Here is a 14,189-nt window from a genome sequence, read left to right on the forward strand (position 1 = left end):
TAAAGAAATATGTATGGGTTATTATTTAAAGTTATAATTATGGGTTCTAGGTCTGGCTATGCAACACTATGTCAAAGTACCTCTGACTTTGGGTTCACACAGAACATAAACGGCGGTCTTCTGGGTGAAAGACCTGTGTTTGTTTGACCGATCCATTCACTCTGACCTCCCTACACGGACTTTCTCGCTCTTTATACTGCCAGTTGCTCAGCTAGTATTGCTGTGGATGGGTTTACATTAGACTTTGTTTAAAGCCCAGTGTATCTCATACTGACACTAAAGGTTGCCTTGTATGTTGGTAGAGGGGAGTGACAAAGCGTTGGTATTTGACGACCTGGGAATGAGAACAGGTCGGACATTTTCATAACCACCAACATTTCTTATATAAACATTACATCTCACATTGAAAGTTCTGCTTTCTATCTGTAATCTGTGGGAGATAATTCCTCTCACAGTCAAACATGAGACATATCCATCACTCCCTCACAGCTGCTTGTACATGGGAACAATTAAGGTTTGGGGATGACGAAGGCTGGTCTGTTTCTGAGCATTATAGACGCTGTGGAAAGACAGACAAGGACTGACTGACCTGCAGGCTAACAGCTCACAGACATGTCAGAGTCGTGATCCAGGCTTGTTTGGATTGGCCCAGGTCCAGCAGGAACAGCAAAGTTCTGCATTTCCATCATTTAAAAACTCAGCATTCTGGCAGCTAAAGACAAATGCCTTTCAGCCCCTCACTTTGTCCACAAATGTGGATGCACACACGCAAGACAAACACAGACTTCCTCACTATAGCTGTCCCATCATCTTTCCCACCTCTAATATGGATTAAAGATGTGTGAATATTCGTGTTCTTACACAGAAGTAACCCAAATGTAAAAACGTAGTCCCCCTTAGATGAAAACACTGATCATATTGGCATTTTAACCCTTTGAAACCAGGGCAAAGTGGCTCTCAAAAACATGGGAGGAAGTAAATGAGCAACAAAAGAAGAAGTGACCCAGAAATTAGCAAGAAATTAGTAAAAAGTACACAAAAATGACCTGACAATTTAAAAAAAAAAGAAAGTTAAAAAAAGAAAATTGCCATAATAATTATAATAATTAGTTACATAATTTTAGATATGCAATTATGATATTGTGAATGTAGGCTTTCCCTAGATCTTCTCTATTTTGCCACATTTTTTTCCCTAGCTTTTAAAGATACTTTTCTAAATCTATTAATTTGTAAAATATTTCCAACCAACTTGCCCTTTTTCCCATGTTTTTGAATGAAATTTCTCTGATTTGCTCAGAATTCAAAGGTTTAAATACTTGTGAAAGGCATCTGAAAGCAGATAAAGTGATAAAGTGATAATAGTCCAGGTTTCAAAGGGTTATTTTAGGCAGTTTTTTTTTGTGGGGTTTTTTTTTTTTTTGCCTGTGCCCACCTGTGACACAAAAATAGTCCCTCAAAGCTCCTCAAGCTACACGAGATTTTTGTAATCCCCTTATTTATATGCTTATATGTTGTTATAGTTTTCCTGTCATAAATTGGTATCAAGTTCACAAATCATTCCCACATGACGGGAACCCGGACAGTTTCTAATTCATACATCTGTAACTGATTTGTCTCATTTCAGTTCTCCCTATGGTCGGGGATGGTGCAGCACTTTTATTTTCTTTCACCTCAGCAGGGTCTCTGCATGCAAGTAGCAACTCATGATTGGCTTATCACAGTGCTGCCTTTAACTCACCAGACACTGCTCATGAATATCCAGAATTTTTTTAATTTGTGCCAAGAGAAGGCTACTACAAGGAAACAACTCTGGCTTCCTGCTGGCTGCATCACCTGGCATGACTGTGAAATCCAGACTGTGTGCGTTCGGTCAAATGTCTAAATACAACATTTACTTATAAGTATTTCACAACTATCTTTCTGGAGCACATTTTAATTGGAGGTTCATACACAAGGACGCTATGATACAATATGATTTTTTGTTTTTACCAGAATACACTACTCTCCTGTCTGTGAGTTAGCTGTGGAGCAAGAGCCAGTTATCCTAGCTTAGCATAACTAAGCTAGGATAACTGGGCCAGTCAGACTTCAGCAGGGGTAACAACTTGTCTGGCCTGGTCTAAATAAAAAAAAAATCTGCCTTCCAGTACATCTATAACTCACTAAATAACACTTTTACTACTTATCTCATTGCGTGCCATCCCATTGTCCCTCCACCCATGCACAGGTATAGATTTGGGGGAAGAAGCAGGGGGCACTGCTTGTTCAATATTGAGAACATGTGCATTTGTCTTATATTATTATATGCTATTTCCCAGGGGAGGACCCCCAATCTTCCCAGATTCATATGTGTCCTCCAAATGATGGAATGAAATCTACTCCCCTGTGCCATTGACAAATTACTCTTCCTGCCAGCGTTCCACCGAGAAATACTTACAGCAGGTAGCTCATTTGTATTTGGTGTACAAATTAAACACAATGCAGCATTAATTATTTAACTGTGCACAGAGTCATGCTTGCTGTTTCCTCTTACTTCATATCTTTATGCTACCAAACACAACACAAAGAATGCTAAATTAAATGATCTTATTTCCCAAAATGTTTACTTGATGGCATCAAAGCAACTCTCATGTTACAGAACTGTCTCTCTTACTGCTTTTGGAGCATGCTGCAGTCTCAATAGTTTAGACAGACATACACAGAAGCAAGATTCAGCACATATTAAACCTCGTAACTACAATATAAGCTACAGTATGCAGACCTAGAGTATTCTGAGCCAGCCATAACACAACTTTTAACATTCAAGTATCAGATGCAGCTGGTAAAAACATATTGTCTAAACCTGACTTTGGTCTGTGTGTCTGATAAGGTCTTTTAAATTAGGAGATTAGACTGGAACTACGTTCTAGAGCAATAATGGCACCAGCTGCAAAGTCAAACAAAGGGCAGGTTTAAAGAGTATTACTAACACTATGCAGGTTTCTGGCATATTTCGGCAAAGACTGAATACATGATGTGTAATGACATGATGTTTATAATTTCATGGACTAAATACAGTCCATGTGTAGGTAGTGACTAAAAATGGAGGTGCGGATTTCTGAATACTGAAGTTAATTAAATGTGATTAAAAGACACATCTTTAAAAATGAAACAGTTTGCTCTTGGAAGTAGCCCTGTCCAATTGGGAGTGTAGTGAATCAAAAGGAGGTAAACTGACATCTCAGTCCTTTGAAGCCAACTTGGAGCCTGAGAACTTCTCAAGTGGTCCACTGAAGATCATAATTTGTCTTGTAAGACATTACTGAGCGGTACTCAACAAGAAAGTTAAAAGCCTTCCACTTAAAGTACCATAATTACATCAATTGCTTGGTACTTCTTTGTGTCTTTATACATCCCAGCATTGTGCACACACACCATGTGCTATTTATATATTGTCTGGATTTGTAATTACCGGTTCAGTGATGGCGTCTTTATAGAGTGTTTGCCGTTGTATTAATCAGACATCAAAAGGAGACAGATGAGAGCATTATGTTCTGTTAAAGACTGTTTGTAATGCATGATTTATGTTTGGTTTGACAAGTTACAGGAGGCCAAACAATCAGGAAAGCCATGCAGGCAGCTGGATATTAATAACCACACAAATCTGTAATCATTCCAATACAATTTGTGAGCGTAACAAAAAGAAAAACCAGTAACTAAAAACAGAGATTGTTCAGGTAGCGTATGTACCCCAGCTTATTAGCATCTTAATGTGACACATTGAGACCTGTTTAATGGGTTTTATATTCTTATGTTTTTACCTGGGTCAATATGTTTAAATCACCCACAGCTTACACGCCAGACTTTTTCTTGGTCACCAACCCTCCCAGTTAGTCTATACTTCTCTGAATCAATCACTATAATTGAATTTGTTCCCCAATACTCTTTTCACAGTGTTAGAATTGCTTCAGTTGAAGACTTCAAAGGCTGACAGGTGTCCACCTTTGTTGGGAGTGTTTTGGTCGCTGTATAGCTGTGCACCTGCAGGTAAATACTGTAGTAATATTGACATATATGTAAACACAACATATATAATCATTGTTTAATCTAATACTGTGCATCCTTTAACTTTTGATGTTGTTATACTGGTCAGTTGTATGGCTGGTCTCAGGATTTGAAAAAGATCCACATGTTGCTCTCATTGTAACTTGCACTCAGCACACATGTAGGTCCTTAGATGACTCTGACAGCCTGAAATTAGACGAGACTCTTGTTTAAAAGATAAAGAAAGTGCTTCAACACGGTTATAGGTAAACAGTTGCCTGAGAGGCGTTTGCAATCAATCAAGAAGAAGCAGCTGCTTACTCAACATGACCAAACATGGTCACATATGGAAAAAGTCGCCGACCAGGATACAAATTCCACACAGTTTAGAAGCCACGACATAGTGTAGGGGTGACCTTTTCGGCTGCTCATTAAAATGTTTGTGTGCAGTTTGGCAGAAAAGGAGCGTGAGCTGCTTTGTGGTTGATAACCATTGACTAGTAAAGTGAAAATTTAGAAACATCTTGTCATCTCGCTGAGTTTACAGGACACTCCTCAGCTCCTTCCACAGTGTTCTGTGGCTCAGCTTTGTTTCAATGAGCAAAGGGACACAAGGAGTTCACTATCAGCTGAAAACTTGAAATTGTCGCTTACTTGTTATACTTCATCTATGATAACAACTTAAGAGCCTGAGTCATTGTTGTAGGTTCAGTAAAATATGTCTCATGACACAACAGGATGAATTAAGGCAAATTCAAAACTGAGTTTTAGTTTCCTCCTCGTGTGGGGAGTCAATGGAAATAGATGCAGCTATGTGCACTCCCTGTTCTGCATCCCATCAGCTGCGATGGTGTACTCGGCCTCCTTTTAAGGAAGTACACAGGCAGTGTTAGTTGTAGTGTCCCAGCTTGGCAAGGTGCAAGGGCCATGGACAGTGAGCATGGTTTACTCTAGGAAATACCTGCTGCTATACAAAGTGGCAATCCAAGAATAACTTATTTCCATTGTGGTTGCTAATAATCATGTTTCCATAATGCTGCTCTGAGACAGAAAGCGTGACTGAAAGGCTTATCGTCATTATTACTGCCGACAAAACGAAACTGATGATGGCTGTGAGAATGTGATTGTTATAAAATTAGTTCGCTTGTTTAACAGTGGAAAAGGAACAGCCAGGTATTTAAAGAAGTAGTGTGTGAGATTTAGGTGGTTTGTTGACATCTAGCAAGTAAGCTAGCAGTGATGACTACAGATTGTAGCCAGTTTAAACTTCTCACAGTTAAAATTCCTTGTTCATTGTTTAGGAGTTTTTTTACCAGTAGCTGAATTATGCAGGTCTCTTTCTCTGCAAAATAAACAGACCAGGTGATTAAAACCGCTAAAAACACTGAATAAAGCTGTTTCTGGTTACAAATCAGTGTTTCTGCTATGGTATTTGGCACTTTGCAATGGGCCGCTTGCCCGACACCTGCTAATGTTTGCTCACCTGTTCTCTCTAAAAACTTAATGTGAGCTCATTTCTGATCCAGATATTTAAGAGGTTTTTACTGGCTCTCTTCCCCTCCAAACAAACAGACCAGGTGATTCAAACTGAAAAAAACACTTAATAAAGCAGTTTCGTGTTAAAATCTCTTTTCACAGAAGGACTGCTGCAGTGGTCGACGCAGAAATGTAAAAATGTGAATGGCCCTGTCAGGGAGTTACTGTTTGGTTTGTCCGTTCTGGAATATTATAGAATCATGGTGGTGCAGCATGTCAATTTCTGTGGAAGACCTGTTCCTTATGAAGGTATAAAAGGCTCATTTTAAAGTAACAAAAACACAGCAATTCTTGCTGACAAACCTAATACCTTGAAAAACAAACCTATTATATTGTATTCCGTTTCTGCCATTAGATCCCCCTAAATCCTACTCACTGGACCTTAAATGCAACTTCTGTATTATTCTGTTATTAATGAAGGGGATGTTATTTCTTCTTACATCGGTGATGGCAGACTGATGGCTAATGAATGACTCCATTAATGTTAGAGCCACTAACACTCACCTCTACCCCTCCTGTAATTTGCTCATGTGGAAAACTATTTCCTCTCTTATTTAGGGTGTCCCATCTGTAAAACTAAACATCAGACAGCCTCCTTCTCTTTCCAATCACAACGCTTTTAAGCCACAAAGGCTCATTTGTGTTCAGATGACTACATTAGCAGCTGAATCTCCTCTGCATTTCTCTTTTGGCATTGATTCTCAAACTCTTTTTTTTAATGACAAGTTAAAGAAATTGTTTAGAAAGTCCTCTGTGCTCTTGTACACAAGTCAGCTCATATCCCACTCTCTCTTGTCACAGGCACCATGCAGACATCAGTGTTTGGATCAAGTATAAATTAAGGGATCAGGATAATTTGATGCAGTTTTTTTAAAGGGGAACATAAGTCCTCCACAGCTAAACATGTCATTAAATACACATTTGTGAACTTTCCTTCATTGCATTGAGTTTGCAGGGTTGTGTGCTTAAATTCAAATAACTTTTACACTTAATGCACAAACATTTCACAGTAAATCATTCTGATTTTTAAGAAACCAAGAAGGGAAGAGGATGCCTTTGAAACCCAAACACATCTCCAGTCCCCAAAGAGTCTGTGGTCATAAACTCACACACACTCCATCCCCATGTGGTTGAAGCCTTTATCTTCAATACCATCTAAGGAATAGGAGTCTGACTTGGCATGTCCACTACCGCAAACAGCTTTTCCACAACCCAGTGTCTGCTCAATGTTCGAGTAAGAGAAACCTTATTTAAATTATAGCATGTCGGACAGGGCAGATGCAAGCGCTGCACGTCAAGGACACCAATTTGCAGAGGCATAGTCCACCAATAAAATGCACGTTTCAGCTTACAATTGTTACATGAAAGGGAAATTCTCCTGTCATCCTGTTAAAGCGCTGCAGGTCCTCTCTTTCTAATACCATTTTATGGATGCAACTTGGATGAAGAGCCCTCTAATTGTGACAGAAAAATGATACAAGATTTATGTTTTTAAACTTTCCACCGAAAAGAGCTGACAATTATTGCATTAAACTGTGTTTAGTAACGGTTCGTGCACTAAAATAATTTTATCCAAATTCCTACCAAATTCTTCTCATGAGACTAAATTTTGCTAAAATGTATCATATGCAGTAAAGAAATGATTGCTTAGTTGTCAGTATTTTTAGCTTTTGAGTAAACATTTTCATGCCATCTTATCCAGCTGTTCCTCTCCCTGATGATGACCTTTCTCAAGCCAGTGCTCTGATAACAAATTTCTAATTCTTCCATATAAGTATCCAGATACAAAACATCCCTCTCTATCTGCAAGTTATGAGGTAAACACATCATAGTTAGCATCATCATCATCATCATCATCATCATCATACTTACCAGGCTGACAGACCAAAGTGACTGTTCCTGCTGGAAATCAGCAGAGGGAGAGCAACCAGAGTTTATAAGCACATCATGCAGCGTACAGCCCCGCCTGCTCAAGCTGCAACTCAGTCATGTTCACACAGGGCTGATAGTGTGTGTGCATGCATACAGTTTCGGGGAGTGAACTTTCCCATGAATTATAACATTATGTAGCACATGCACATTGTCATTTTATTTATTTATTTTTAACAAAGTAGTCTTAAATACTTTTTCCAATTAGCTTTAATGAACTGAACTGGATTTCTCCCCATGGGTAGCTTTGCTTTAGTTCAACTTCGTATCTTGCAGAGCTTTGGTTTCAACATAGCTTCCCCAATACTACATGTACACAGTTTAACTTCAGGGACGTACTTTATTTTTAATGCCATACGCCTCATTCATGGCAGACTTTATGACATGTCACAGGAGGAAAAGCACAGGTGTAATAATGAAATTAACAACTGATGACTGAATTCCATTTAGTTGCTTTGGTTTCAGGTTCCTGGTATCGTGCATGCTTGCTCACTGACTCACTGAGAGTCTTGAATAGAGCAGAGACATCATTAGTGTCATTAGTTACACCTGTGCTTTTCCTCCTATGACAGGTCATAGTCTGCAGTGAAAAAGGTCCATTGACTCTTGTACTTTACATTGAATTGTTGCTTAGATGAATGAACTCTTGTTAATATCAGTCTAATGTAGGTTTCTATTAGGATTTGATCTATAAAAGTGTCAGTGAGTATATATCGAAGTCTCTCTGAGAAAATAGTAAACTTTGTGTCTGGTGTCTGTCCTACATGATTTTACACAACTAAATTGTTGTATGTAATGTGTAAAAGCTTTCTGGATTATTGATAAAATATTGTTAAATATATTTTATATCAGTTAACATTGAACAAGCTAAAGTCCTCTTACACTCATCCCCCTACTGGTGTGAATGCAGGTCTGTTATGAAATGTAAAATGACAGGTGCACTTCACATGCCTTCCAGGATAATGCACATCTGCAGTACGATGTTGCCCACTGTAATCCAGACAATACAGTCTCTACCAGGATACACGGTATTATTGCTGCCACATAGTTTGGAATAAGAACCATGTCAATTATCATGTTGATTAAAGAGTGTTTCCATCCGATTAGAGGACTTCTCTCTGGCTCTGTCCCTCTGGTTTGGCTAAATTACAGAAATGGTTTAGAAATGAGGAGCCACTCCTCTGGATCCATCCGCAGCAGCCAAACATACTCAGTTGTTTATTGTTCTCTGTGGGCTAAAGGCAACAAGAATCCAAATTGTACTTCCAAAATAACATCATTGTTTGTTTTGCAATTTGTTTCATTGCTCCATCACACGATTTATGACTAACTTTATGACATCTAGCACGCCTTCCTGTTGCAAAATCAACTGTCTGATAAAAATGAAGTTTAAAATTGACACAGAAATAAAAAGAATTTTTAGGAAAATTTAAATTCCCTTTTATTTCATCATGCAGACTCTCAAATGGTGAGATGTGAACAGCAGGGAAGAATTTGAACCATCTGACATGACATTACAAATACATCAGCTTTCTACTCTTAGGTATCTAAAAGGGCTTGTTCTTAACCTATCCCATTTCCCCTGTTGATCTAACAGACCAGTGTACAAAATAACACTGGCTGAGAAACACAACAAAACACAAGCAAAACAAATGATGCACCTACAAAAAAGAGACAAAATACAACATACAATGAAGTAGCCTGTGTCACACACAGCAGTAACATACGAGAAAGACAGTGCTGTTACAAGACATAATGGGCACACTCAAAAGATGACTTTGTAACTTTTTCAAGCCTGTTATTAGCATAACATAAGCAACATTGCACATGTATTATAATTTAGAATTTAAAATGAAAACCAATAGTGCTTGTGTTTAACAATTCAACTCCTATTTATCCAAAAATAATGGTATTTACCATTTACAGTAGTTGCATCGAAGTAATAAGGGGTTCAACAAAAAAAAATCCTCACAAAATACCCTCAAAAAGTGCAAAGCATGAACCAGTTATCATACCAAATATCCACAGTGTTTTCAACACAACAGAGTAAATGTACTGTGTAAACCTCAGAGAAAAACAACTTCAGCTGTCTTACTCTCACTGAGTAGGCAGTTTAAAAGTATGAGTAACTCAAATACGAGGGATAATAGATGATTTCAGTGGCGTTGCATATCTACAGCATTTCTGTGACTCACAATAACCCCATTCTTGTTATGAATGGGCTGGCTATCAGTTTCTATGAGGTAAGATTTGTTAATGCAGTGCTTTTATTTTGTAATAAAATCACCCAATGACCTGTTTGATGCTCTTCTTACAATAAGCTTTTTTTTAATAAAGTAGCTGACTTGAGCATTAGGTTAATACTGAAGGCACACATTTAAAGATATACTATGCAGGATTTTCCTCAAAAACAATGTATAGACTCATACAGAAGCAATCCCCTCAATCATCACTATTTTTCTGCAGAGACTCTGCCCTCTGACTGTATTTTCTTATTTTCTGTGTTTGGGATATTTATGAGCGTGTGCCCTCACAGTGCTCAGGTGAAGTCGGGACACTATAAAAACATAGCATAGCAACCAGGTGCCAGAGCATAAGCAGCAGACATCCAAGAGACACAACGCCGACAAGAAAGGCAAAAATTAGCAAGACAATACACCAAACGAGATTAAATTTGGTAACTGACAATCCTGCATAATATACCTTTTAATTGCAAGGGAAATATTCCTAAAGCTTATCCATGTAACAGAAAAAAATCTTTTAAGACTCTGTTTTTCTTTATGCATATAATATATTTCAAGATTTTCCATCTTTGCCACATTACTATTAATCTGCCAGTTGGAGTCAGTAAGTAAATAAATAAATAACCCCATAAGGATCACCATACAGGCATAAGCAGGGACAGTTAGCTTAAAAATCAGTGCTTACACATAAAACAACTCAACACAGTACCAAAACGTTTACAGTACTTCCTCCAGCTCCTGTCGGACCAGTCTGACCTGTGACACACTTTCTGTCTCCAGGTTAGGCCACTATTACACATACGGCAACTTCACAGCTATCCTTTTAAATCTGATTAACAACAATTTGTTATTTGTTATTGTCTGATGTTATATTATTATTATTTGAGTCTTTTCAAGAGTTTTAATTTTGCCTATAAAAAGTGCGCACAGGCAACCAGTACAGAACTATATTAAGCCTTACAGCCAGTTTAGCATATTCAAGTAGACGGTTTAGCTTTTCCCTGGTCCTCCACCTTTTTAATTGCTGCTTGGATCTTTGCCTGGTCTCCCAGGAGCTGTCGAGGTTTTACAGGCTTGAGGTTTTCGTCCAGCTCGAGCAGCACAGGTATCCCTGTAGGTAAAGTCACGCTGGCAATATCCTCATCCGATATACCTGTTGAAATAAGAACACTAATATTAAGATCACCCTAGATAAACGTGCCACAACAAGGCTTGATAGCTAGGGATGCACTGTTTTTTTTGTCCAAACATCTGTATCAGCTGATATTCTCCTTATTGACTACCATTGGCCTATCAGCATATACAATGACTTTCACCAATGGCATTAGCAGATGTTTTTCTGTTGTACCACATCAACTTTGCACAAGCTAAAAAGCAGGGCTCAAGACTTACGACAAAAATGTGTTTGGGATGAACAGACATCGGTGCTGATATCGTCTGGAGGAGAGCTAGTTAATGTTAGCTGGAAGCAGCAGAGCCCTCAATCGATTGCATTGAGTTGCATTATGAAGCCTTCCAGCTCTATTCGCTAAAAATGAGCAGTGGGTGAAAGTAATCATTAGCATGATGTGTTCAAATTTAGTCCTGTAAAATTAAGCTTTTGGCAAGGCGTTTTTTTTTTAATGGAGAAATGTGTCACTGTTTTCACAGAAAACAGATATTAGAAAGATAATCATGATATATGTAGTAAAAGGGCTGTAGAAGCAGTTATTTGATCAATAAAACATGATTTTCATGTAAAGGAAGGATATGTAAAAGGTTTTGTTATGAATGTGAATGACTGAATTTGTGGTAATTCAAAAATAGTGTAATGAGGGGCTGAATGACTTCAAAACAGTTCAGTTATCTTTTACAATGAACATTTCTTTGTTTTCCTGCCACTAGAGGATGATTTAAAAAACAAACAAACAAATAAACAACAAAACTAATAAATTGGCTATTGGACAGTTTTTTAACATTGGTATCAGCCCAGAATTTTACAATCGGTGCATCTCTACTAATGAGTAAAATAAGTGCATGAATGCTGCAATGAAATCCTGTTACCTAATGTATGACAATAACACTAATCCAGTCTGCATGTTCATATCCTGGGCTAAACAATATTAAGTAAGTCAATATGTGTTCAGTTACTGAGTGTCCTATGGAAAAGGAGCCTCCACAGCTTACGAGAGTGATGAAAGGTCAGCGTGGATTGAATAGCAACAGTCAAATGTAACATAAACTCACTGGCCTTTTTACACAAGTTCAACTTTCCATTTGTGGAACTGAAATATGCCCTTCCCAATTCAGTGCCCGATGACTGAAAACGGCAACATGTCGCGTCCAGAAGCTGGTGCTGAATTCAGCTGAATGCTATCATTGCACAAACACAAAAGCTGAGAGAGCGCTGTTCATAATAGCATGGAGTAGCATACCTTCCAGGTGTTTCAGCAGAGCCCTGCAGCTGTTTCCATGTGCAGAAATGAGCACAGTCCTGCCTCCCTTTATCTCTGGCACCACAGTGCTGTCCCAGTATGGTAGCAGCCTGTCCAACACCTCCTTCAGGCTCTCTGCTCGGGGAAGCTTCTCCTTTGGCACATCACAAGTGGTGTATCTGCGGTCGTTGTAGATTTCCAGGAAGTAAGGGTGGGATTCATCAATCGGTGGTGGCGTGATGTCGTAGCTCCTTCTCCACAATTTCACCTTTTCCTCTCCATGTTGTAAAGCCATCTCCGCGCGGTTCAGGCCAATCAGGGCACCATAGTGGCGCTCATTCAGTCTCCAGGACTTCACAACAGGGACCCACTCCTGACCCATTGCTTCCAGCACCAGCCATGCTGTCTGGATGGAGCGGCTGAGTATGGAGGTGAATACTAAGTCGAACTTGAAGCCCTGCTCTTTCAGGAGCCGACCACAGTCCTGGGCCTCCTTCACCCCATCCGGGCTCAGCTTCTGGTCGACCCAGCTGCAGAAACGGTTCTCTTTGTTCCAGGCCCCCTCCCCATGCCTCAGCAGAAAGAGTTTGTACTTGGACATCCGAAGCACCAGCAGCAGAAACCTGCGCAAAAACAGTAGAAATTAACAAAACAAAGTATGCAGTTAGTGATTATAAAAATATATTAACATAATGCCATTTATCTCCAGCTTACAGTGTACAGATTCGCTTAGTCACAGGTCTCTGAACCTGAAATGGTTAAAGGTAGTGCTGGCAAAAGGTTAGAGGTCGACTTAAAAGAGTGACAGGCTAAACGCAGACAGCAGTTATCCCATTACCTAGCTTTATTCATAGGCTGGACGAAAAGTAAAGACAAATAACGTTAGCTAACTACGCTATGAACATAATTTATAGGATGCTGCAGCAAAGTTTATAAGCAAAGGATGGATGGGCGTGTGCTAAGAGAATGGACGTTAATACGGTGTATATTATGAACGCTCAGACCGAGCTAAAGACAAGACCGTCGCATAAGAAACGATACAACATGTAGCAACGTTATCCCAAATTAATCATAACATAGTGAAAATATCGTCTTACCCTGGGTGGATTTTAAATCCGGCCTAAATGTAGCTAGTACAGTCGTGAGTGATGTTGACAGTATTTGGCCGGCCATGTACAGCAGTTGTTCCTGTGAGCGTTGATGATTGACACTCTGTTCCTCAAATCAGAGTGGCGTATTCTACCAAGTGGGCGGTACCTTGGTCAAATGTTATGCCCATATTAGGAGTGGTACTAACGGCCGGGCACGTTCACAGTGGAGGGGGCGAGGGGGAGTGACCGCTGATGGATGCCATGGAGAGGTACGGTCTGCAAGCTAGCTAATTGTTGATGGTTTGTTGTATGAACTTTGATGTTTACAGTTGAGAGAGAATATATGGTGTTTGGAAGAGAAGGACAGTAGTGTAAGACAATTTTGTTCACAGTCAGAGAGAGCAGACCGTTTATGTAAGCTTTTAAACCCGCCTGTACAGATGCAGGTTTGAGGGGAAACAGTGGGTAGAATGTCAATGGGACGAAGTGTTCAAGAAACAAAAAACGTTAACCGAGTTAACGAATTAGGGTAAATACATTGTTTTTCACTCCAGCATAATTCAGGCAAAAGTTAACAGTTTTTTGAATGTTAAGTTACACTGAAGTTCAATGTTTAACTTTAGTGTAACTTCAATACCTTTCATTGCAGCATCATTTCACATTACCTTACCTTACCCATGTCAATTTAACATTAACTTTAAAAGGCCCTGTGTGTAGAATTTTGAGGGGATATTGGCATAAATGGTAAATAATATTCACAATTATGTTTTCATTAATATATATCCGACTGAAAATAATCAAGGTAATGCATAATACAGTGGTGGCAATAGCTTCTTCACTCCAAGTAGCAGGTGAGTTTCTGTAATGTGACTGACCAGTTTCCCATAAAACAGGACTGGGCAATATGGCTGAATCAAATATCAAGGTATATTTATATATATAGTTTTATATCA

General features: G+C 39.0%; 2 protein-coding genes and 1 long non-coding RNA gene across 3 annotated transcripts in view; 1 reads left to right on the forward strand and 2 right to left on the reverse strand.

The window, feature by feature from the left end:
• cald1b (caldesmon 1b) overlaps window positions 1-7,513 on the reverse strand; it is a 33,552-nt gene extending 26,039 nt beyond the window's left edge. Inside the window, exon 1 of the mRNA XM_088080388.1 lies at window positions 7,432-7,513. The gene's annotated coding sequence lies outside the window, so the exon portion shown is untranslated. The remainder of the gene's footprint in view (window positions 1-7,431) is intronic.
• The window catches only part of LOC121950619 (uncharacterized), a 63,844-nt gene that overhangs the window by 32,038 nt on the left and 17,617 nt on the right, over window positions 1-14,189 (forward strand). The window lies entirely within an intron of this gene.
• bpgm (2,3-bisphosphoglycerate mutase) lies at window positions 8,896-13,382 on the reverse strand. The gene is made up of 3 exons (XM_042496668.2): window positions 13,243-13,382; window positions 12,146-12,768; window positions 8,896-10,884 (listed from the first exon to the last, which is right to left on the reverse strand). Exons 2-3 carry the CDS (start codon window positions 12,744-12,746, stop codon window positions 10,709-10,711), a joined length of 777 nt encoding a protein of 258 aa, XP_042352602.1. The 5' UTR covers window positions 12,747-12,768; window positions 13,243-13,382; the 3' UTR covers window positions 8,896-10,708.

This window comes from Plectropomus leopardus, chromosome 7 (assembly GCF_026936395.1).
Source record: "Plectropomus leopardus strain MGB_pleo_1.0 chromosome 7, ASM2693639v1, whole genome shotgun sequence".
Classification (NCBI taxonomy): Eukaryota; Metazoa; Chordata; class Actinopteri; order Perciformes; family Serranidae; genus Plectropomus; species Plectropomus leopardus.